At 33.2% G+C, this 24,583-nt stretch overlaps 1 protein-coding gene across 2 annotated transcripts in view; it reads right to left on the bottom strand.

Moving 5' to 3' along the window:
- Positions 1-24,583, bottom strand: part of LOC127866838 (uncharacterized) — a 57,795-nt gene that overhangs the window by 10,000 nt on the left and 23,212 nt on the right. For both annotated transcript variants that reach the window (XM_052407671.1, XM_052407670.1), the window contains 18 exons: positions 20,943-21,125; positions 20,603-20,709; positions 20,351-20,424; positions 18,175-18,336; positions 17,420-17,625; positions 15,240-15,355; positions 13,658-13,777; positions 13,228-13,318; positions 11,158-11,310; positions 10,859-10,979; positions 7,167-7,861; positions 6,050-6,342; positions 5,219-5,359; positions 4,388-4,475; positions 3,238-3,350; positions 2,577-2,696; positions 1,263-1,589; positions 468-677 (listed from right to left, as the gene is read on the bottom strand). In XM_052407671.1, coding sequence (XP_052263631.1) covers positions 468-677; positions 1,263-1,589; positions 2,577-2,696; positions 3,238-3,350; positions 4,388-4,475; positions 5,219-5,359; positions 6,050-6,342; positions 7,167-7,861; positions 10,859-10,979; positions 11,158-11,310; positions 13,228-13,318; positions 13,658-13,777; positions 15,240-15,355; positions 17,420-17,625; positions 18,175-18,336; positions 20,351-20,424; positions 20,603-20,709; positions 20,943-21,102 — 3,297 coding nt within the window. In that variant the 5' untranslated portion in view covers positions 21,103-21,125. The remainder of the gene's footprint in view (positions 1-467; positions 678-1,262; positions 1,590-2,576; positions 2,697-3,237; positions 3,351-4,387; positions 4,476-5,218; positions 5,360-6,049; positions 6,343-7,166; positions 7,862-10,858; positions 10,980-11,157; positions 11,311-13,227; positions 13,319-13,657; positions 13,778-15,239; positions 15,356-17,419; positions 17,626-18,174; positions 18,337-20,350; positions 20,425-20,602; positions 20,710-20,942; positions 21,126-24,583) is intronic.

Here is a 24,583-nt window from a genome sequence, read left to right as displayed (position 1 = left end):
TACTTTATGAGTAACGTGGACCAAAACACAAAACTAAACACAATTTTCAATTTTCTAAGTATAAGGGGGCCATTATTATGTCAAAATGCCAGTCAGAGTTACATAACTTTGCCTGCACAGTCCCCTTTTGATAGCTAGTAAGTGTTACAAGTATGATAGCAATAGCTTTGATATTTTAGGAATAAAGTGGACCTAAACACAAAACTTAACCAAATTTTCAATTTTCTAAGTATGAAAAGGGCACATAATTCTGTCAAAATGCCAGCCAGAGTTATCTTACTTTGCCTGCCGAGTCCCCTCATGATTGTAAGTAAGTGAACCAAGTTTGAATGCAAAAGCTTTGATACATTTAAAAACGGACCTAAACACACAACTTAACCGAACGCAGACGCAGACGCCGACGCTCAGGTGATGACAATATCTCATTTTTTTCAAAAAAATAGATGAGCTAAAAAACCTCTACAAACCTCAGCAGACTGTTGCAGGGCCTCATCTATGGACATTGAGCGCTCTCTGACTCCCCGTCGTATGTCCTCCACGCGCCTGTTGTCATCCTGCATGGTCTCTTGAAGGAGGTCAACATCTGCAGGACTCATGGCCAGCTTAGTAAGGTCCAGACCCGTCTTGTTGAGCTTGTCCATCAGGGGCTTGTTGTCCTGCAGGTCCTGCTTCAGGATCTGGGAAAGAATTATGATACAAGTTGTTAATTAATGTGAAGATCATAGAATGGGTACCAACACGGTATAAGATCTAGTCATATCTTGAAATCTTGCAAATTTCGCAAATCTGTATACCTGTGTCATGCGAAAATGGATCAGATCTAGAGCTACACTATCCATACATGGCATAAGAACCTTTCCTATATGATGTGGGTCATATATCTGACCTAAGTCTAAAAAATATTCTTTAAAATTAAAGGTACATCCTTACTTAATATTAATCTACTGGGTTAAAAATGATACTTTTAATCACTTTAAATAACATTTTTTTAGCATTTGTTAATGGACAAAACTCTTACCAACAGGCTAAAAAACAAGAAACACTCTTTGTGTCAAACTAAGACATAACTGATAATATTGATCAATAAAAATGTTTTATACTATTGTTTGTTATTATTTACTTATTTCGATTCGCTAATTAAATAGTGCGTCCGTCTTATATAGATTACATTTTATAATGTTCATAGTTGTGGTTCCAGCCTAGCCATGGAGACATTTCCAACTTTAAGAACAAAACATTTGATAAGCAGAGAAACCCCTCACCTTGATCTTGTCCTGCTGTTTCTTCACGGTGTCCTGATTAATGGACATGGCTACGAGCTCAGCAATTATAGGCTCCACTTCCTGGAACCACTTCACCAGGTCCTGGTGCGCGTCCTTGAACTTCCTTGACATCGGCAATGCCTGCTTCAGCTGTACCAGTCTGACGGTGCCCAGCTTGGCGACTGTGTCACTCTGTTGCTTCAGTTGCTCCATTTTACCGTTGAAACAAGTCTCGTCCTCCACGGAGCCCTTTCGAATTAGGCGTTTTCCCGTTGCTATGGTATTGCGGGCCTTGGCTTTCTGGGCATTGATGTCGTCATTAATTGCCTGCAAGGACGGAATTATGTACTGTATCAGGCTCTATTGTATATTTCTTGTTGAAATACCTGATTAACTTTTTGTAGGCGTACATAAAATAAGCAGTATGCTATATGCTTGTTGAGGGTACTTGTCATAAAGTTGTTATATCACAAATATTTTATAAATGTATGACGATAAATCATAATAAACATTTTTATTAATATTTGGTCTTAATAACTGTTACTTTTTTTTAAATCTGTATCCACTGTAATAATAATAAATAATCGATTAAATTGACAATGTCAAACTGCCATTTTGAAAACAGGTCCCCGTTAAGCTGTGGATTCCGATTCGCTTTTCCAATATCAAGATTTGCATACCATAATAGCTTTAAAATTGACAATGCAGGGGAGATAACTTTCTTGTGAAAAAATGTCAACAGATGATATAGTATGGAAAATAATGGATTAAGTGCTTCTTTTGAACACTATATGAACAATACATAAAAGAGGAAATATTTGATTAGAACGTATTGAGTGCTGAAGAATTACAATATCGACATAAATGTTTGTCACATTTTCTATCAGCCAAACGAATGACTGTCACAACTTTTTTCCGTAACAATTGCATCATGTGGGGATGTTCTGTCATGTGATTTCACGTTATCTCTATAATCATGACTGAAAAAGAACCCACGACGAAAACAAAAACCTACCACACTAAAACTCAAAAGTGACAATTTTAACAACATGCATATCATCGTCTTATTTGGAAGTAAACAAAATTACATAATAGAGTTTTGGTTTGAGAATATTCTCATGCTTTTAAGTTAAGCTACAAATTAGAATCGGCTAAACCACTTTTTTTCAAATGGCCGATGTCTAAATAAGTAGCTAGACACCTGTGAGAAAAAAATACCTTTAAGTTCAGAAAAATCTATATGTTAGTGCCATCAAGCACAAACAATGGTTTGACTGACATTATCTATTCCACAATTTGCCACCTGATAGGTACCTTCTGTTCAGCCAGCTGTTTCTGGATACGCGCAGGATCACAGCTGATAGACTCACATGACTGCAACAACTTCTGCTCATCAGTGAACCACTCCATAAGTTCATCTATTGTGCACATCACCTGATGTATATATGGGAAAAGATACTTCATTAAAAACTTTCATCACAATCATTTAAGCTCCTCCACTTATGAAATTCTTGTAAACAACTCAAAATTCAACGAAATGATCAATACACAGACAATAGACATTTGACATAAACAATATAACATCAATTGCAATAACTCTTTTAATCTAGAGCTGCAAAAAATGCCAGCCAGTTTTCTAAACCAACTTGATTTATAACAGACATTAAAAATGACGCAAAACTATCTATCACCAATCTAAGTATGATAAATTCAACCAAAACACATATTTTTCTTTCCTTTTTTTATCAACGTTTCGGCTTACGCCTTCATCAGTTTTTTTATCCCCAATCTTATAATAAACAGCTTTAAAATATTGGAACCACCAAGCCCAACACACTGCCTTGTGATTTATAAAAAATCGCCTGTACAAATAACTTATGAATAAACAATGGGCGTTCCTATCACCCACTACCTTCGATGTCCATACACATATATTATGGACTGCCTTAAAAATGTCTCAACCGAGTGAACGCACCTCAGCGTTTTTCTGTTTGGAGGCACGGTACTTGTCTGCCTTGGCCTCAGTGATTGCCTCGAAGCGTTTCTTGTCCTTCGCTACTGTGTCCCCAACCCTGAACCCTGCGTCGCCTGTTAAAAAAATCTTATATAATCTGATTGTCTTGAAAATCTCATTCTTCGGTACATTATTAAATAGAGTTATATTATTTTCAATTTAAAATACGGCAATATCTTCATTTATGTTTTGTTTCAAATCGCATTAAGGTTAGTTTTTCATTGTTGCATATAATTAATTAGATCCTGTTTAATCTATTAAGACCGTGATTGCATTTTTTTACATTCAAACCTTGCCATTTAATAACAATACATATGTATTTAAATATAGAACTGTAAGAACCAGACACTCATGAATCATTTCCGGTAGTGCTTGACTGTTCCGTTTATATAGCTCTTTATTATCGATATCTTAAGGACAGATCATTCGTCATATGACAAACGCTTCATTAAAAAAAGTCATTAATATACCACACTGGCTGTTGTTGTACTTTGAACCATGAAGCTTGGGATTGGCATCCTGTTATAATGTTTCATTTTGATATTGTTTGAGTTTCTATGGACATACTTATTACCGTTATTGAGTGCACAAGTAATGTGTTATTTATTTGTTTTATTAATTTTATTTGCATACTAAAAATTTACATGCAAACATAATTCGGGGATGATTAACATTGCAGCTGCCAGAATCTAGTTTACGATTAAATTCCATAACAAGGCGTCATTAACATAAATGCTTAAAAGTTAAGATGCATGTTCTATAATAATTCTTATAATATCAAATATAATATAATGGGAAAGAGTTGAATCAATATAGGTAACGAGTATCACATCAGGGTAAGTTTCTTAAATAGACACTTAAGAATAAAAAAGATTTTCATGTTTGCATTCTTATCGAGAACAAGGTCAAATAATTCAGAGTACTTCGTTTTCAAATACATAGCTGAAAACCGTTTAAACGCAAAAAATGGTTAAAAGCTTTGTTTGCGTTTAATTGCTTATAAATCGAAAAACACAAACGGTGAACCTTCTGTAATGTGTCGACACTACTATTTCAAGCAGGTATTTTTTAACACTCGTTGAATGAAATTGAATGTTAATGCAAATCCTACCTGGAGCAATCAACAAAAGGTGAACGACGCAGCTGGAACATTCCTCAAAGAGATCAATGAAGCGAATTTTTAATTTTCGATGCTTGAGCTGAAAGGAAAAAACATAACTCAATTATATGCATAATTAATGAAGACGACAAATTTGTTTCTAGAAAATGCAACGTATTGTATTCCTACTCAAAACCTTTCTTGTGTCACTAATGCGGAACCATTGAATTAGCATTTATATTAACATACAATCGGTGATGGTTTCGTGTTATAACTAGTATCTTTGTAAATAAAACTTTATGTTTTCATTCCTTTGCTATTGTCAATCGAAGAAAACTACCTCTAATTTCGACGATGAGTCTTGAAATGTTTTAAAATCAACAAAGCTGTTTTAAAGAGATGTGGCGATTTTAATGTTTGAACGGTCATTTCTTAATGGATTCAAGATAAATTTTTAATGTCTCCCAAGTTCAATTTCTTAAGGTCGTGTTTCTCAATGACTGGATATAATGAAAGCTTGCGTACGATATAAAGGAACTGTTTTTGCGAACTTATAACGAAAGGTGAAAGGTATAATTAAAAACTGTTCAACATGAACCAAATAAAGATATATTTGCGCATGCAAATACAAGGCAGCCCCTAGCAGTTAAAGCAACCACAGTAGAATAATAATTGAATCATGAATGTTTAATCATGTTAAAAATTGCACATGTTGTGCCATATTTTTTCTTTATACATGTACATCTCTGACGGCTGCATTTTTCAGAAGTCCATGTAATTGACATGGACATGGTTCATTAAAGAAATACTCACATACAATATTTTGTTGACACATTGATTTACCTTGGTCTGCTTACACCAGTTTATGAATGAAGACACGTTTAAAATAAAATTTGTTATCGCGTTTTCGGGTGTGTCGCACTTTTCCTGTTTATCTTGTAATTCTTGTAAGATATTCTCCATTTCGTTCATCTCAAATTCGTTCTGGAAAATGTGCGTACGTTTGGTTTGAAATTTACTACAATAAAATTACTAAGCATCTATGGTATTCCACTACATTATAAAATTTATTTCATCACAAAATATGTATTTGTCATATATATATGTATATATAGTATAGTTTTACATTTATAATATTGTCAACATACATATCTATGTCGTAAAAAATAAAAGCAAGATGCATTGTATCGACGAGATCAAGATGCTTTTGAGTCATAGTCATAGTAAAAAATGGTTTCAAATGGTTCTAAATGTATCGGACTGTTTTAAAGATATGTAGAAACATGAATCGATGGTCAAATGTTGTGTTTCTTACTTTTGGACATGTAATATGGCAAGGCATCATAAAGTTTGTTAACTTTATATATATATATATATATATATATATATATATATATATATATATACCAACGTTTGACACGCCAAAATTTTCAGGCGGTGGTAATTTTTTGTACACATACTCACATACAATATTTTGTATATACATATATATATATAGCAACGTTTGACACGCCAAAATTTTCAGGCGGTGGTAATTTTTTGTAACGTTTTCGGCAACTTTTGTGAAACACTGTTACAGAGAGAACAAAATTTAAAGAGGTCGGTGCGATGTAACTCATGTTTTTGTTTTAATTAATTCATTAATTGAAATAACTTAAATAGCATAAACATTACCTTTTCATACAAGTAGTCCTTTACAGATTTACCGTTTTCATAAATGCAATCCTGGACAGATTTGCCGTTTTCCAAGAAAAAGCCAAATGGTTTATGAAAATTGCTTTTCTGAGAGAACCGTAAATTGCAGAACAACAAACGCTTTGCGTTCCATGCCAGTAGAAGTGTTTCTATGGTATCTATCTCTTCACAACTTTTGGGGCCCGTCTCATAAACAATGCACAAACAATCAACATCATTGTTTGTATGTGAGATATGCTTTCCTTTTGTATTCAGTCGTTCTCCCAATAAGTCTGCAAATATAAGAATCATTAACTTTTATGTCTTAATTGCTCACCGTTATGTGAAACGCAAACCAAAACTAATTTCGTAAAAATTAGCTTAAAGATTTTGCACATGCTTGACGTCAAACAAAAATTATCTGAGTTAATATTTGGAAAATTGCAATTTAGGTATGCATCTCGTTATGTTTTCTATTTCAAATGTTACTTCGTGAAACATTACGGTGCGCATGTATTAGTTTAATTTATGTGTGAAACGCATATCCCCATATTGTAATTTGTTGAACGATCCAATTGCGACTGGAGGAATTTGTGTAAACACAATGTCGGAATGCGCAATTTACTGAACTGCACAAACATGTAAATGATGGAATAGATTGAATTATTTTTAAATGTTAAAGTATGGGTGATGTTATTGATAAAACCGACATATCTTGCAGTATAGTTTATGCAAATTTTACCTTTTAATGCCAAAATATTAACTCTCTGGTTGCACACACATAGCCTGTTCACAAATCCTAAACTCATAAATACGAGTATTAACAGTTATTGGAAAGCGTTACAGTTTTAGCCCAGAAAATACACGCCAATATCAACTAAAGTGTCGATAACTGAACAATGTCATCAATGATCCTATATGATCAGCGGCTCTTTATCGCATGCAACACTATTGCAAAACACAAATCTTACGATTTGTTTAATGAATAAATTGCACATTTAAATTCCTGGTAACTGTATTTTGTTTCATCAAGAAATATACAGCAAAAATACATAAATGATTACTGTATTTTTCTTGTTTGTTCTTAAAAAGAAGTCAATACAAAAACAATACCTACTAACAAACTTCGGAAAAAGGATCCTTTGTATCAGGCCCTGATAGTCTACAACAGTTGTTGCCGAAACCTCGTGTGCCTGTTTTGCCGTAAACGGTTTTGGAAGTACAATTTCGAAACGAAATGCCACTTTGTATGTGTAATTGTATGCAAGGTATTCATTCTTCCAATCCATTTTGCTAACGAACCATTGAGGATCGTGAGGTAGAAGTCCGTTTTGTCTATGTATCTCAATGTAATTCTTTAATGTGTCGATCGTTATGAAGTCCCCATCTATGCAACATTCACAACCCGAACATTCACATTTGCCACCTGAAGCTTTCATTGTAAACGCCTGTACCAACACCTTGGTAAAATAACTTGGTTTTCCTTTTTTCCATATGACCTCATTCGCACTACTTGTTGCGTTGAACTGAATGAGTTTTTGTTCTGCGTTTACTTTGATTTCCTCCGGTTGGCAACAATCCATAAATCCTATGACTTTTTTAATGTTTGTACATTTTTGTATCCTGTCGTTTATGAGTTGTATGCTGACATATTCGTTCATGCCAACTTGAAATCCTGTTTTGCCGTGATGTCCTGAGTAAAGGAACACCAACGTGTGGATATCTCGTTTGACCATCTCCTCAAACGCATCATCAATTCTTGCTGACACGGGCCGTTCTGTATTTCTTGCCGGATCAATTACTATCCAAGTGCTAGAATATTTACAGAAAATTAATGAATTGAGCAGTAAAATTTATTTGTAACTATTGTTCATCGTGGAATCACATTTATTTAATGCTAATTGATGAAGTATTAAACAGTTTTGGAGAAATAATTCCCAAAATTTTATTCAAAAGCCTGACTAAGGGCTACGTTTAACAATTTAATTTGATTCGATTCGTGTATGTTAAAAATACAGTTATGTTTGCCACCTTTCGTCAAAGCAAATCACGAAAAAGAAGTTAAGCTAAGTAGAAGAACATGTTTATAGTACCTTTATTGCTCTCATATTCGAATTATGTCTAAGAGTATTTTAACCCTTAAAGCGGCCGAATTTTCTAATCCATGTACGTTGGCATTTCAAAATTAATACGAAAGAAAACTATTAATATCTATCATTAATAATTGTTAGAGCATCTTGTTTACAAAAACACATATGCGTTTCAAGTTTGTGACCTTGACTATGACTGTTTTATCTTTGTGTAAGCACTTTCCGCATAGTAAAGGTCATATTATGCATTGTTTCTGCCCGGGTCAAGACGGCTAAAAACGTGACGGAACTAGTCATTATGCATACATATAGGACCGCAAGTAGCCCATAAAATTACTTTTAAAACCTACATCACATTAATTGCAATCAAACATAGAGCTGTTATATTGTTTTTAAGACAATAAACGCGAATACATAAAACACTATTTGTATAAAATGTATAAAAATAAGAATAACGATAGAAAGCATTCAATAAACAGAAATCACCGACCGACCGACCTACCTACCGACCTACCTACTGACCGACCGACCGACCGACCGACCTACCTACCTACCTACCTACCTACCTACCTACCTACCTACCTACCTACCTACCTACCTACCTACCTACCTACCTACCTACCTACCTACCTACCTACCTACCTACCTACCTACCTACCTATTTTTGCATTACATTTAAGGCAGAATAAAGAAGTGGATTTGATAGTTAAGGAAGATTTATCCAGTGCAGAGGTCGAAATATTTAACCTGACTGCGACCTTAATTCACGAATCAATGTACATAAAAAATAAAAGTATTTATCCGTTGCGATGAATAAAATTATATATATAATATTAGAATTGTCTACCCGTCTGTCCTACCTACCTACCTACCTACCTACCTACCTACCTACCTACCTACCTATTTTTGCATTACATTTAAGGCAGAATAAAGAAGTGGATTTGATAGTTAAGGAAGATTTATCCAGTGCAGAGGTCGAAATATTTAACCTGACTGCGACCTTAATTCACGAATCAATGTACATAAAAAATAAAAGTATTTATCCGTTGCGATGAATAAAATTATATATATAATATTAGAATTGTCTACCCGTCTGTCCTGCCGATAGAGGAACTGTTATTGCCATTACTAATGTAAATCATTATGACGCTTATATTCAAATATATGATTAAGTGGGTAATGTGTAATATGAGTATGGGTAATAAAGATTTTGGCGATGGAGATAATGATAATAATGACTTTTGAAATTCATTTGTTATCCGAGTATCTCGGTGAGTTTTTGAGAAATCGCAGTTCTTTTGTTTTCTAATGAACGTTTAAACTAGTTCGAAAGTTGGAGACGGAAAGACGTACGACCGAATGAAAAGAAGATTGACTTGATAGTAGGACATTTGACAATCATATAGCCTTGTGTGTATACCAATTTTTATCATAGCACTGTTTGAATTAATACAATGTCCAACTTTGTTTAGCTGTTGACCTGAATTTTGACCTCATTTTTACATTATTCTTGACATGTATGTCACTTTTCATTAAAGTATCTTTTTTAAATATCTTAGGATCCAGTTTACGGACAGACGAACGAACAGACAGACCTGACTGATGGAGGTAAAACCTCAAATCCCCTCCAGCGAGACAAGTAGGGGACTCGTAACATATTTAATTGATAATTAAAACAATACATTACTAAAACAAAACACTTTTCATGAAACAAAGATACTTTTAAAACCGATTTGCTTGCAAATCTTATCGATAAGGTTTTTAACATTTATTTCGATGTACGAATTAAATCTCAGAAGAATATTCTGAGACTAGGCTTTGGGTATGAGGATTGTTACCGTTTTGTTCGGTTCGGTCACTTTTTGATAAGATGGCTGTATTATTATAAATTGTGTTTAATATAATAAAATATAAACACGAGTGATCGCGAGACAATCAATCGATTATGCATTAACGGCATAACCTGATACAATACAGGTATTTTTTAAGAAAATTATTAACAAATATTTTTTAATCAATTCAAGTAATGGATCATGGACATGATTGCTATAAAACCAATTTAATAGTGCCATTATAATATTTATTTGTGAGTTTCATTTTTACTCTACTTTGCCATCTAGATTTTAACGATCTTAATCGATTAAGACTATATAAGAATGCTTCTTTCAATTTTATTAAATAGTTATATATTACATTTATACATCACTGATATATAGTCTAGAATGTTACACCACGTATAACGCTTCTTTCTGAGTTGCATAACGATGATCTGGAAATATTACTAAACAATATATTAGTGATGCACGATTCAAAGGTGTTGCCAACAAGATATTATGTAGCTTGTATATGTTTCAGCTTCATTCAATTTTTCTATAATAGAAAGTGTCAATGCGATTTTTATGGTGCAAATTCAACAATTGAGTAACTATATTGTAATTGTTTATTTGAAACTCAAAGATTAATTCAGGCTAATGGTGTTTACTCTAGTGATAAGTTTTAAGTGTGACCATTTTAAGCCCAATTTAAGTTGTATTATATCATTTTATGTCTAAGATCTTTAATAATTGTATTGTTTTAATGTATGCATTGTCCTGTATTGTCTAAGCAATTGACGCCTAAAAATATATAAACCATTAAATTCTAGACACAGTATCGGGGAATTCATTCAATTTAATTTATGTATATGATAAATAATGTTACTAACAAACATTGCATTTACCTAACACACATTGATGGTAGAACCTTCGATGATATAGCATGTGCAAACACCTTGACATCTTTTTGAAAGAAACTGTTGTCTTCGTCATATCCAGCTATTAAAATGGCACCCCATCCATCTCCTTGAATAATGTTTTAAGATGTTCGTGATCGGATATTTCTGATAATCAAACTTCAACTTAACTTTAAGTTAATGTGTGTTAATATTGGTGTATGTTTAAGGATTATGGTCAATGACTTAATAATTATTATATCACATAGGGTGCTGAACCATCCCAGTTATGTTTCGCTTTGTCTTACCGATAATCGCTTTGATCTCGTCGTCTTTATCGCACCCTTGACACTTGACTGGATTAATATACCCGTTTCGCATGCAGGCACAACATGTTTTGATCTGTGTCGTGCAGTTAGAATAATGATATTTTCTTGTTACTGGGCCAATAAAACTATATTCTGCAATAAAATATCAGCATATACATTAATAACAAAATATTACACGCACATGTTAAGGTTGTAATTCAATGCGACCACTCACAGTCTCGTATATTTACGCGATTATGTGGACTACATTCGAATTAGAAACATTTCAAAACTAAAATATGCTCTGTGGTTAACATATTTAACAATTAAATGTTTGTGAATAACTATGCAACAATGATGAGGTTTATACTCCTTTAAACTGGTTTTAAATGCATTGCTTGGAACGTTTCAAAGCTTTGACCCCAGTTTTTGTTTTCGGGGGTTGGTTGTGTATTTCCGCGTCATGTCTATTACATGTGTTTTGTGTCATAATGGCTGGCAATTGGTTGCTTTGTATCAATAAAAGAACAAAGCTGTATTAAGGTTTATCCGCTGCGGATATAGCTGAAATTTCATTTTTAAATTATTTTGTTATCACTTAGTTCACCTTGATGTGTACAACATAGAGATCAATTAAAATAAAGTACACGTTTTCCATTTAATGTGTAAAACATGATGACGATTATAACACATACAATTAAAAGATTTGTTTTCCATGATAATCATGTTTATCACGTAATACTTATTCTTATAATTAAAATACAAAACACAAACTAAAATGGTAAGTTATCACTAAACCAATGATATAGATGTGGGGTAAAAGCACACGACAAGCACTAGCACAAATGAATAAATTAAGGAAACCGCCTTTGAAGTAAATGTCTCATAGTGTCTGTAGTATTGATTTTAATCGCCGATTTAAAGATACTCATACCTTACGCATTACCTAGAAATACTTACAACTCATATAAACGTGAATTGTAATCAATCTAGTAGAATACACATTTAAATGAAACTGACTGCAATGAACGATAATTCGAACGGACACTAGCCGATTCATCCCTTAGTTTTTCAGGAAATTGTTGAATAATTACATCTTAATTTGTTCAGGACATTCAAGAGAACGCAAATTGATTAGGAAAACATTATACAATTCTTCACATATGAATATCTTTATTGATTTTCATTATTCCTATGAACAATATATGTTTGAAAACAAATTTTATAAGAACCTGAATAAGGCTTACTTAAGTCAAACGCATTTATAAATGGATTTTCTGTTTTTCTTATTTACGTAAATAAATCTCTTATCATCAATGATAATGACAATGGTTATGTCAGCCGCAGTTCCAGAATAAATATGAATAAACGGCAACTTGTTTCTATAACGATTAATTTACTTGCATTATAAGTACAAAGAACAAAATAATGGCATGTTTTGCTTATTTTCCTTTCAGTTTAATAAAAAATATTAACAACTATCATCCAACATAAGAAATGCAAAAGTGTGTGTAAGTATATATATTTATATTTATATTAATATTTATATTAATATATATAATCGAATCAAGTGTGTCTATAACTTAAGAAGGTTATGATCCAAAAATGTGTGCATGGTTATTATTGCAAATAAATTTAGTATAACGAAGAACATTTTTATATTATTCGGACTCGACTTGTTTTAATGTTGTTGTTGAATATTTGCAAGCTTTGTTTATGAAAACCAACTATTGCAATTTAAATAACGATCGACCAGTTAATCAATATTATCCATTTATGTATTTGCTTTTTTTTACCCCATGAGAACAACATCTGACCAATTCAAATCTAATCACTTCATGGCCTTCTCGGAAAAACCTTAAAACAACAGAATTTTCCAATAACACTTCGTGATGCAAATAAGATATATAAGACATAAAGACATGCCAATCAAAAGACTCTCGCCTCAACCACTTTTCATTCCGAATTTTTTGTTTTCAATATGTTTCTTGTTTTATTAATCCGAATATTGTTGCATTATAGACTTTTATCAGTCGGGTAAATCAATAGTTAATTAAATCAATCACTTACTTTGTTCCATTTGTTCATTTACCACACATATTTCGCACTTATTGTCTCCCAAAACCGTCCACTCTTTTTGTCCTTCTTTTCTTAAAATCAACTGTTACAAGAAAAGAATAAGAACCATTTAGATGACCAACAGCTGCAAATCAAATGTTATTTTCTTCATTAGTGACGAACCTACCATTGAACTAAAAGTTGTTTTCTTGTCTGTAATCTTTTATTTTCAACAATCCTAATCCAGATAAATTATGGGCAGAATTAAGTGACACTGTCATGACTTCACACATAGTTAATGTTCAAGCTACAGTATGTTGTTTGTTTGAATGTGAAGCCATAATCAATGTCAATTTTCTTTTAAATTTTTTACATATTTAACAGTTTGTGTTGTTTCAACGTTTGTTTTTTTATATTTAATGGTTTATTACAATATACTCACCTTCAATGACGATAACATTGAATCTGACGTTATTTGTTTGCTTTTGTCGTGGCAACTCGAAATGCATCGATCAGCTATTATTGACAAATCCTTCCAGACACAAACGTTCCATATTCGCCTCTGTGAAATTCAAATCAATTAAATATCAATTAGAAAAATATGTTACATCACATTTACTTATAAAATTATTCTTAAAATACTACGTATGTTCTTGCTTTGTATTTGTTTAGCTACTTTTTATTATTCCGTAGAATTAAAGTTCATATTAGCAGTTTATCTCGTGAAAAGGTATAAAAGCATTTACATGATGCAAGACACCTCATTTAACGTTTAATTTTAAGCACAATTAGAAAATTGTTTGCCGTTTGCGGTTGACGTGAATGGAACCCTTAACTATTTATTGCGACGGACTATCATGACTTTGCATGTTTCTCAAACGAAGTTTCATTTTAACTATATTCAAAGTGTTGCTAATGTGCTTATTAAAATAATTGTTTCTTAAACGTCATTTATATAATTAAAAGGAAATATTACTCTGAAAATGTGACCCGAGCGAAAAGACAATGGCTATTCGCTAATACTACCGTATCCTTATTCTCAAGAAAAAGCTTGGTCAAAATCAGGTCAGCACTTCGATACCTTTGTAACGGAAATAAAGTACCAAACGAACAGACGGAATTAGAACGGTTGAACGCCGGCAATAATGAATCGGGAAACTTATCCAGAGAAACGAAATTGAAGCAAATTTAGATTTTGGACCGACGGACAAAGAAGCGTTTGTATAGTTTCTGTTTCCGGAAATCATGCAAAATGCACTACTTGAATACAGCGCGATCAGATCCGAGATAAACATATTAACTAATATTTGATACTTTTAAGTCAGTATGTTTATCTTTAGGAAAAGATATCGTTCTTAACCTACAATTGACGTCAAATAACAGAAAAAAAGCTTAACCAATACAACATGATAGTTTTGGAACGTAATTGTGCTGACGCTCATTGTGCATACTGTTGACTTTTTAGGTTTATTTAAACTGTTTACATTTACGCCTTAGCCATACTCGACCAATGACAAATAGGTCTAATACAATCCTGATCACTAAGACCACGGAAACAAAAATGTATTACTTCCATCGGCATATTATTCAATTCTTTAACAAAATTATAATATTTTCATTTTAAACAAAAGTATCATGGTCATATAACATATGTACTTTTCCGAAAAAGCTTGCTGTAACAAAGTACTTATTAAGAGCAATCCGTTCCGTCATATGCGTTTAATGGGATAGTTGCGATTGCATTTATTATAAGGTGTTTGCTTGCTGGATGATAAAAAAGAATGTCTCTCCTAATATATTTTCTGGATTGTCATTCATTTCAACTGGGGTTAGATGAAGACAGTAACATTACTTGATACACATTTGAACAGATGCAATATCGGAATCGCCTTAAGCTTGTCTTGCCTTTAAAGAAATGTACTTTTGTACCAACAATCGAAAAAAAAATCCGAACTAACAAATACGAGTTTAAATAAAACAAATCGATTTTTCAAGCATGACGAGTCAAATCAATACACATTTACCAGTATCAAAAGTTCGAAATTACGCTTATCCAATTTCCCCAATGGTGTCTGAGGTGCGCCTGCTTCCTCAGGTCCTGTACCATCTGGACCAAGACCGGTCAAAATTTCTCGAATTACTGCGGAAAAAACATTATTTGTATAATATAACTTACTAACTCAATTACTAACTAATTAACTATTTTACTAAAGAAACGCACGAACGAACGAACAAACAAATAAATAAATATGTGTTTTTGTGGATGGGTAAACGACATGTAACCAGTGAATTAAATACGAATTGTTTTAATTTACAACGATAAACATGTTGGTAGTCATTCAAATGTTCCGATATTATGAGACGTAAAGTATGTTTCAAAAAGAGTAATACTTTATAATCAAACACCAGACATATTATAAAGAGAAACATTCTTGCTGGTTAGTCTTTCATTGAAGAACTGTGACAAATCGTCTACTTTGATCAAGAAAGTACATACAACACAACATTTACCATAAAAAGATGTAAGCTGGATTACCGTGTCGGAACGTTAAATTTAAAATTGAGCTATTTATATCGATGTTTGGACATACATTCTGGATGGCATTACTATTGGGTATTAAACGTTGCAAATTTAATTCCGCGCTTAAATCCACCCTCCCCACAGGTGATTAGCGTGTGGCTATGATATTAATTAGTGAAAACCTCATTTTGAATGATAAATAATATTATAACGAAAAATCAACTTTTCTGGAAAAAAACACAACAATTTCACTATCAAATATATATATAACAAGGTATTCAACTCGAAATCAACCGAAAACAAGGTGCATCGCTTTGAACAGCCATTACTTCATCAATTTCCGCAGCGATTTTCACGAGCTCGGTCTTATTCAACGCAGAAATGAATTTCCTTTCTGGAAATGTACATGTCTTGCACTATTTTTACAAATACTGGGTCAACTATTTGAAAAATAACACGATACACAACACGCGTGACCCACTTAAGGTCGATCAGACAGGATTTTAGACTGAACTCTTCACGGAGTAAAGGGCATTTTTCCTGCAAAGTTCACGGACCTTGATACCATAAATCAATAAAACGTATGGAAAAACATTGTAACCGTGCTTGCCGTTGAATTATGCATCAAAACTAACTGTCCAGCGCCTTTTGCAACCTTTGTTTACATACATTTCAACTAACTGACATTTTAAACACACGAGTGATTTCATTGGTCCAATGCGAAGGTGTGTCTTTACAACTGGAGATTTCATTAATGAATACTGTCTGATCGACCTCAAGTGTGTCACGCGTGATGTGTATCGTGTTATTTCTTAAAATTTGACCCAGCATGTGTAGAATGCTTGTATAGCATGTATAACAAGATATATACATTTCCAGAAAGGAAATTCATTTATGCGTTGAATAAGACCTGGTTCATGAAATCGCTGCACAATTGATGAAGTAATGGCTGTTCAAAGCGATGCACCCTTTTTTCGGTTGATTTCGAGTGTATTACCTTGTTACATATATATTTGATAGTGAAATGTTTTTTCAGAAAAGTTGATTTTTCGTTATAATATGATTATTTATCATTCACAATTATGTTTTCACGAATTATTATCACAGCCACACGCTACCCACATGTGCCCTCCCTAATTTTGATCTAAACAATAATATATTATATGTGTGGTGCCCTTATACTGATCAGAATTGTTAAACTAAGACATATTACTTAAGTCACAGGTAAAGAGGAGGAGAGTGTCACCTGCGCCTCAGCGTATAAAACAAATAAAACATAGATGAAAAACATCATATGTTTATACCGATATTTAAGATATTGAATGTTATATCATTTCAGAGAATGATTAATGTTGCTTTTTACAATTGTAAAGGTCTTCTAGATGACACGTGTTGAGAACACGTTCCTTTTATTCCACTGCATCTATCACAAGATGCGAACCATTACGCTCAGCGCTCTATCACAAGGTGCGGTCGGATATCTTACACAGAGGTGTTAATATAAGTGATATCCTTGTCATAGAGGTGCATAGAATTAGGGACCGACACATGTGCTCGAATATGGAAAAATTGAATTTTTAAACTGTTAGAACGTTTAATATGCAATGCATAACACTTTGATATGGTATATATGTTCATACAAACAATATGACTGTGTTGCGCCAATATTAATTCAAATCTTACCAACACCGAAAGCATAATAATCCAGTTTGGGGCTCGGTTTGTAACAACCTTGTGGTCGGTATAACTCCGTTCCTGAGAAAAGCCCTGTCGTTATATTCCCTCCTGCCTTAGACTCCCTCGACAAGCCAAAGTCTATTAATCTAGCGTTGTACATTTTGTCAAGCACAATGTTTTTTGACTTGATGTCCAAATGAAGAATGGTTCCTCTGTTGGAAAAATAATCCACAGTAGTAAAGCATGAGTATTTCTTTAAAGTTTTGGACGCAAATAAAAGATCATAAATTTTTAATAAAAAATGAAATATTGAGTACTACTACTGGTTAATGTAGGATCTGATAAAACTATTTAGACTACCAGTGAGCAGCATAAAGCTAACAATACCAAGTAAATTTGCATAAGGTGTATACCGCGTCTATAGAACGTTCAATGAAATTGTTTCCCGATTATGCCAACGAAGACAGTACAAACACCGCATAAATACAATACTTAAACATGGCGGCGTTTAAATACTTTGCTGATGATTTTAGAACACGATTTGATGACATTCGGTGACAAACGGTGCACTGCAAAGACTCTACTCAAAAGCGGCATAAACCGTATTTGGTAATCGGAATTACGTTTGACATTCGGTACAAGGAACGGTGTTGGCTTAAACGACCGTAATGTGGCTCAGTGTTTTTCAAAAATTAAAATAACACGTGTTTTAAATGCATTTGGATCAATTTTCAATTTAAATGTGATCATGGTAGACATACCGGAAGGAATTCGGTGTGTGCATATAGTCTATTGCACAGGCTATCTGGTATATCACTTTCAGCCTTGTTTTCCACACAAGAATAATCTGTTCCCCAGTGTCAGATCGTATTGCATCGAACAAGTCTTGATTTTCAAAATACGGTGAAATCAAGTAATATTTCCTGAAATCATTTCCTAATCATCGTAAATAATAAAGCATAATACATGTTTATATACGTTGAAATAAATGTGTTTTTATTGTTAACTATGTGAAAATAGAAAATGGGACACTGACTAATAGGGTCTTTGCTCCCCAATTTATGGGACGTGTTATGTTTTTGAGAGCAACATGTTAACCGAGTTCGAAGGCATATGCAGTTTGGTATTTTGTAAGATGTATTATTTTGCTTCGTTTGTGTGAGCAGTATATTTTATTCGAGTCCACCAGTAATTTCTAATTTCCCAAAATGTGCTCTGCTGGGTTACGGGGGAGAGTTCGAGATACATGATCCCCGTTAGTGCATTAAGTAGTAGTAGTAGTAGTAGTAGTAGTAGTAGTAGTAGTAGTTGTAGTAGTAGTAGTAGTAGTAGTAGTAGTAGTAGTAGTAGTAGAAGTAGTAGTAGTAGTTGTAGTAGTAGTAGTAGTAGTAGTAGTAGTAGTGATAGTAGTAGTAGTAGTAGAAGTAGTAGTAGAAGTAGTAGTAGTAGTAGTAGTAGTAGTAGTAGTAGTAGTAGTAGTAGTAGAAGTAGTGGTAGTAGTAGTAGTAGTAGTAGTAGTAGTAGTAGTAGTAGTAGTAGTAGTAGTAGTAGTAGTAGTAGTAGTAGTAGTAGTAGTAGTAGTAGTAGTAGTACAAGTAGTAGTAGTTGTAGTAGTAGTAGTAGTAGTAGTAGTAGTAGTAGTAGTAGTAGTAGTAGTAGTAGTAGTAGTAGTAGTAGTAGAAGTAGTAGTAGTAGTAGTAGTAGTAGTAGTAGTAGTAGTAGTAGTAGTAGTAGTAGTAGTAGTAGTAGTAGTAGTAGTAGTAGTAGTAGTTCGCAAAACGGAGTAAACAATTGTAACATACACAACTTAAAATTTGTTTTGTTACTTGGTAGTGACCTAGTGTTTGAAATCTAGTGACACCGGGCAAATTATATGACCAAGTTTCATAAAGCCTGTACGATAAATGTGACCATTCTAAGGTGTTCACAATCTTTGCATTAGTTTGACATAATAACGTCGAACTGTATAAATGTATGGATCCAATCGTTTGGGTTTGATTATTTGGAAATACATTTGACAGAGTGTTCATAAGGATAACGGATTGGAATCATTATGGAACTCGGTCGATATATCATTGGAATATGTGTATGAGCAAGTTTTATGGTGACTGACCAATATATTTTACATCTTAAGTGTTCACAAGGTTAACTATTATCATGTTTGAAACACTGCCCCGATTACTAGAGGCTGTGTTTTTGAACAGACCGGAAGAGTTTTTGAACTTGGCAGATATCATTGAAAAAAAAGGTTTCTGACCAAGTTTTATCAAGATTGGCCAATAAAATAACCTAAAGAATGTCCACAACCTTTTTTTATTTAATATAGTGACTTTTTTCATACGTCTCCTAGTTTACTTTTTGACCGATACATCATTAGGACAAATGTTCTGTGAAAGTTTCGTGAAGATTTGGCGATTAACGTGGTGTCTAGATTGGTATCATGTTTGTGACGAGTTTATCATGCGTGTATAGACACGAAACGCAACCCTGTGTAGCCTACAGGCCCGTTTGAAAGGATTTACATCCCACTGGAATTCATCAGATATTAAGGGTTCTCAATGAAATGAATAAGTTTGTCAACATGTCATCAGGGAATTGGCATACATGATATCTAGCAACAAGGAATTACTGCATGTCTAATGCACATTAAATAATGATTAACTGCTTAATGAGTTTCACATCGTATGATTTTGTAACCTGACTTTTTATCATAGAGAAATACGTTTCAGTAAAAGTGTTTGTTAAATAATAAGTAATTTATTGATTCAAAAGAAATGTAAACGGTTCATCTTTCCTCATCCGGAATATTTTTACAAATGAACGTAAAATTCTTAAAAATGCAAGTGTTTCATAAGAATCGCGATCTAGCGTCGTTCCCATCTAAGGACTGTAAAAAAGCTTATTCCGTGGAAAAGGTTTCACTATTAATGTGCTTACCCAATCGAAATGTCGTCGTGGTATGCTAGCAGTGGAACAATAGCAAAATGTCTGACGCGTGATGCCAGCTTCTCCTAAAAATGCTGATGTAAATAATATTTTTCAGCCAAACTAACGAACATGCATGACGTGTATTTACATGTAAAACATAAACAATCTTATAGCCAGAGACTTATCATTGCTTTTATCTGTATATTGTTTACATTCGAGACAAAACACATATTACAAATAACCCATCCAGCTTAAACTAACATTTTTAACTGAACTTAAAAGTTGGGTGTGAGATTTGTTGTTCCCATCGTCTCCTCCAATCTCCTTTAAGACAAGTCGGTGTTTGAATCCAGGGATGACCTCGCGGGCTTTAAAGAAAGAAAACAAGAAAACATGTGCACATGTAAAACACTGGTTTCTACGTGTAGCAAAACCTGACATTCATTAATTATACTATTTAAATTTTCTAATATTCTGAAGAACATATTTTTCGGACAAGTAAAAACATATTAAAAGTGAATTAGAAAACCAGAAAGTAAAAGTAGTAATTGCAATGTGGTTGTTGTTTTATTATAAAATACATGTTGGAGAGTTTACTTACAAATACGTATTTTACCGAATCCACCGCCCTTGTCAGTAAGTTCGGAACAATTTTTTAACTGCATAAGAAACGATGTGCTAAGTTCAACCATTCTTCCATCCTGTAAATGTGATTCAATGTCTTTAACTTCGGTTTCATCCCAACAAGTATCCAGTGCCATTGTACCTTCCAATCTAGTGCTTTCTGAAATCATACAAGATGCTGTCTAAGTCATACAATAACTTTATATCGTTTTAGGTATACTATTGTACGTTATTTGAATCGGCGCATTCTAACAAAATCATATACAAATGTATGAATAACTAGTGACAAAGTTTTCATTAGTTAAACGTCATTTTAATGAAAATTTATTACAGCGTAAAATGGCATCAGTACACATTTTACTTGACATATTACTTTACTTGAATACTTCAAGGTAAAAATTGAGGCTATCGCGCTGCCTTAGGCCCTTCAATTCCTACCTAAATTGTATGTTTCATGAACATCTAGGCACACAGTGTGTATCACCTTACATAAATCATTATGTAAGGCTCAATAAGTTAGTCAAACATGTCTTCTTGTTGAAGCTCGTATTAGACGACTTTTTTAAAATAAAAACTTAAACAAATTTAACAATCGTATATACACAAATGTTTAGTCTACTGGTCATGATCTTTTTTTCAGCTAGTTAATCAATTTATTTGAGACGATTACACGAATGTTAACCATACAAAGGTTAGATGTTGTTTCAGTTGAGTTAATTGAACGCTTTAACACACCTTATCATAAATACGTGTATATAGATCTAAACACAGAACCGGGATATCTTATTAAATTGACGCACGATGTATTCAAAATACAATTTTCAATGGAAAGCGTTAATGTAAATTAGTGTCGTCAATCAAAACAATAAACTCGTCAGACAAATCTTTTATTACTTATGAATAATTGTAAAAATTTACTCTCAGCTGTCAAATCACAGATTTTCGTAACCTATTTCAAAAGGATGCCGTAATCCATATTGTACACAACCCCAATAGATTACTTGGATATATATGCATACGATGCAAAGCTCAAGCAATTAATCAAATGGTAATAACATGTTAATTCATTATGCACTTATATTCGTATACCGACGATAGGAAAGCAACTGCTTATGCGACTAATATCTTACTGTATCCATATATTCCCAAATTGTGGTTGTGTGCTTACGAATATTGATATGGATCGGAAGAAATGCAGCAACGTCAACTCTCTATAAATATAGGGTTTTCGGACGCAGGAAAATCAGCAGTAGTATTAAAACCGTTACACATTAATTACCGCTATATACATGCGCACTATCGATGTAATGTGCATTTTCTAATTTAAGTATATTTAAGCACGAACCATAATAACAATCGCTCTCGGGGTAAACTAATATTACATAAAAATAGTGTCAACATTCACACCTTGGACTAAGTTCCATATGTGTTTGCATTATACAATACTTTTATATTAATCATGTTAATGATAATTATGCTAGTATAACTTAAATGGTGTTCTCATGTAGATGGCATATGTTCTCAGTTATGAAATGGTTAACATAGTTCAATGGCACGATGATCTTAACTTTTAACCAACGCACACCATGTGTAATGTATGATGCCATAGCATAAGCTAAAATCAATCTCAATGTTAGTGAGAGAAAACAATGTGTATATTTAAAAATACTTAGAAACTTGACTTTGAATCCAGCCAACCATGCAACAAAAAGCAGAGTAATAGTACAAGGTTTCAATGTATGAAATTTGCAGTGGAGAAATTGAGCTGAAACCACTTTTCTAGTTTAAGAAATGGTAATCTACACCCCACGAAACACACATGCGATAGCAAGGAAAGATCATGGTATAATTTGTCCTTTTATGTATAAAGTTTCACTGAAATATAAAACACCTTCCTATATTAAGTAAATGCTCTTTATCCTATGCATATAAGTAATCGGTATTTAAAGTTTCGTGTAGATCATTATTTTTTCTCTCGAAATGGTGAATGGGTCACACATTTGACACTGTCTGAGTCTCATACGCGAACTCAACAAAGGCCAATATTTAAATTAAAATGCTTGCTAACTTATTTCCCAATACTCAAATGGAAGGGATTACATAAATGCTGTTTTGTAGTAGTGGACATTGTTTGCTGTAAGTGTATCATATTGTTTTGCTTAAGTTAAGGTTGTTTTATAACAACGCGCACTAAACGTCTATATAAATGAAATAAAAATGTTAATCCAACAAAAAGCCATCTTTGAACCTTTGTTTCGTTAATCAATTGAAATCGAAAGTAGACTATGTCCGCTTCATTATTGTATTATGAGAAACAAAAGGAGCATGGATAATTTTTCTGATTACTTTTATTCCGTTTTATATGTTAACAATACACAAAATGAATGTTGAATCAGTTACGATATTAATAAACATAGCTGTAGATGCAAACGGTTACATGTAAGCAGTTTACTAGTATAACACTACGCGACCTATTTACGAGTGACGTAGATGCATTATTTGATGATCTAGTGACTAAACATTTTTTTGCAGAACATATGATATGCATACCTGTTTGTTAAGACATATTTCCCATATTGTCCGGCAGAAAAGTGGCCATTTTTCACTAAACCCGCGATCGGGGTGTATAGTAAATGTTAAAGTATATTTTGTTAGGGGACATACTACTGATGAAGAATCCAAATGATGCCGGGCTGGTATCTTTAGGGGTTACGAGAAATTCAAAATGGCGTCCAATACGGCGGCCATTTTCGGTCTGATTTGTTTAAAAAAATAGAAATGAATTATTTTATGTATTTTAATGTCATTTTGATGTAGTAACACATGTAAAATATGATTCAAGCAATGCAAACGTGTGTTATATAAACACAAAATGAAAATGGCATCCAAAATGGCTAACAGACTCGATTTAACTGCTCAAAAATTGCTCTTAAAACCAAGATCATACCCAAATTTTCACAAAACATAATGACTATGAAGAAATAAGACAATTGAGTAGCAATTAAGTGTTTTATAACTGTTCGATTCAATGAATTCGTATAATTCATAAGCAGATTATGGTTTAACAAGAACATATCGACCTAATCCTGACCATTGGAGAAAAGTTATATAACGCGAGTGTACAGTAACAGCAACTTCGTCAAAAGTATTATTTGAGTTATGAAAATACTACTGTGTCATAAATGTCTTAAAGAACATTATATTTCAATTGAAACATCATACAACTCATAATTCCACATTTGTTCACTAAGGTTATTTCAGTTCCCATGTTTGTCTTTAGTACCTACAATTACATCACGCTATATACCATTGTTCTCCATTTCCAATTTCTCATGGACAAAGCAAGTTACTTCATGGGCTTGTTTTTATGGAACGCCAATGCTGCCTTCTGATGGCACTGGTCTTTACCGGTATGTTCTGTGCATTTACTAAGTTGTTTTTTTGTAAACTACATTTTGACCTGTAGAAACATCATTTCGTTCTGTACATTTTTCAGTATGCTATGTGCTTTTGCAATATCGTTTTGTACTAACAAAATGCACACAACATAATGACAAATTCACAGAACGAACTGCCGTTAGTACAGAACAAGTTACTAAATGCACATAACATAATTAC

This window comes from Dreissena polymorpha, chromosome 2 (assembly GCF_020536995.1).
Source record: "Dreissena polymorpha isolate Duluth1 chromosome 2, UMN_Dpol_1.0, whole genome shotgun sequence".
Taxonomy (NCBI): Eukaryota; Metazoa; Mollusca; class Bivalvia; order Myida; family Dreissenidae; genus Dreissena; species Dreissena polymorpha.
This window is presented reverse-complemented; position numbering and strand designations above follow the sequence as displayed.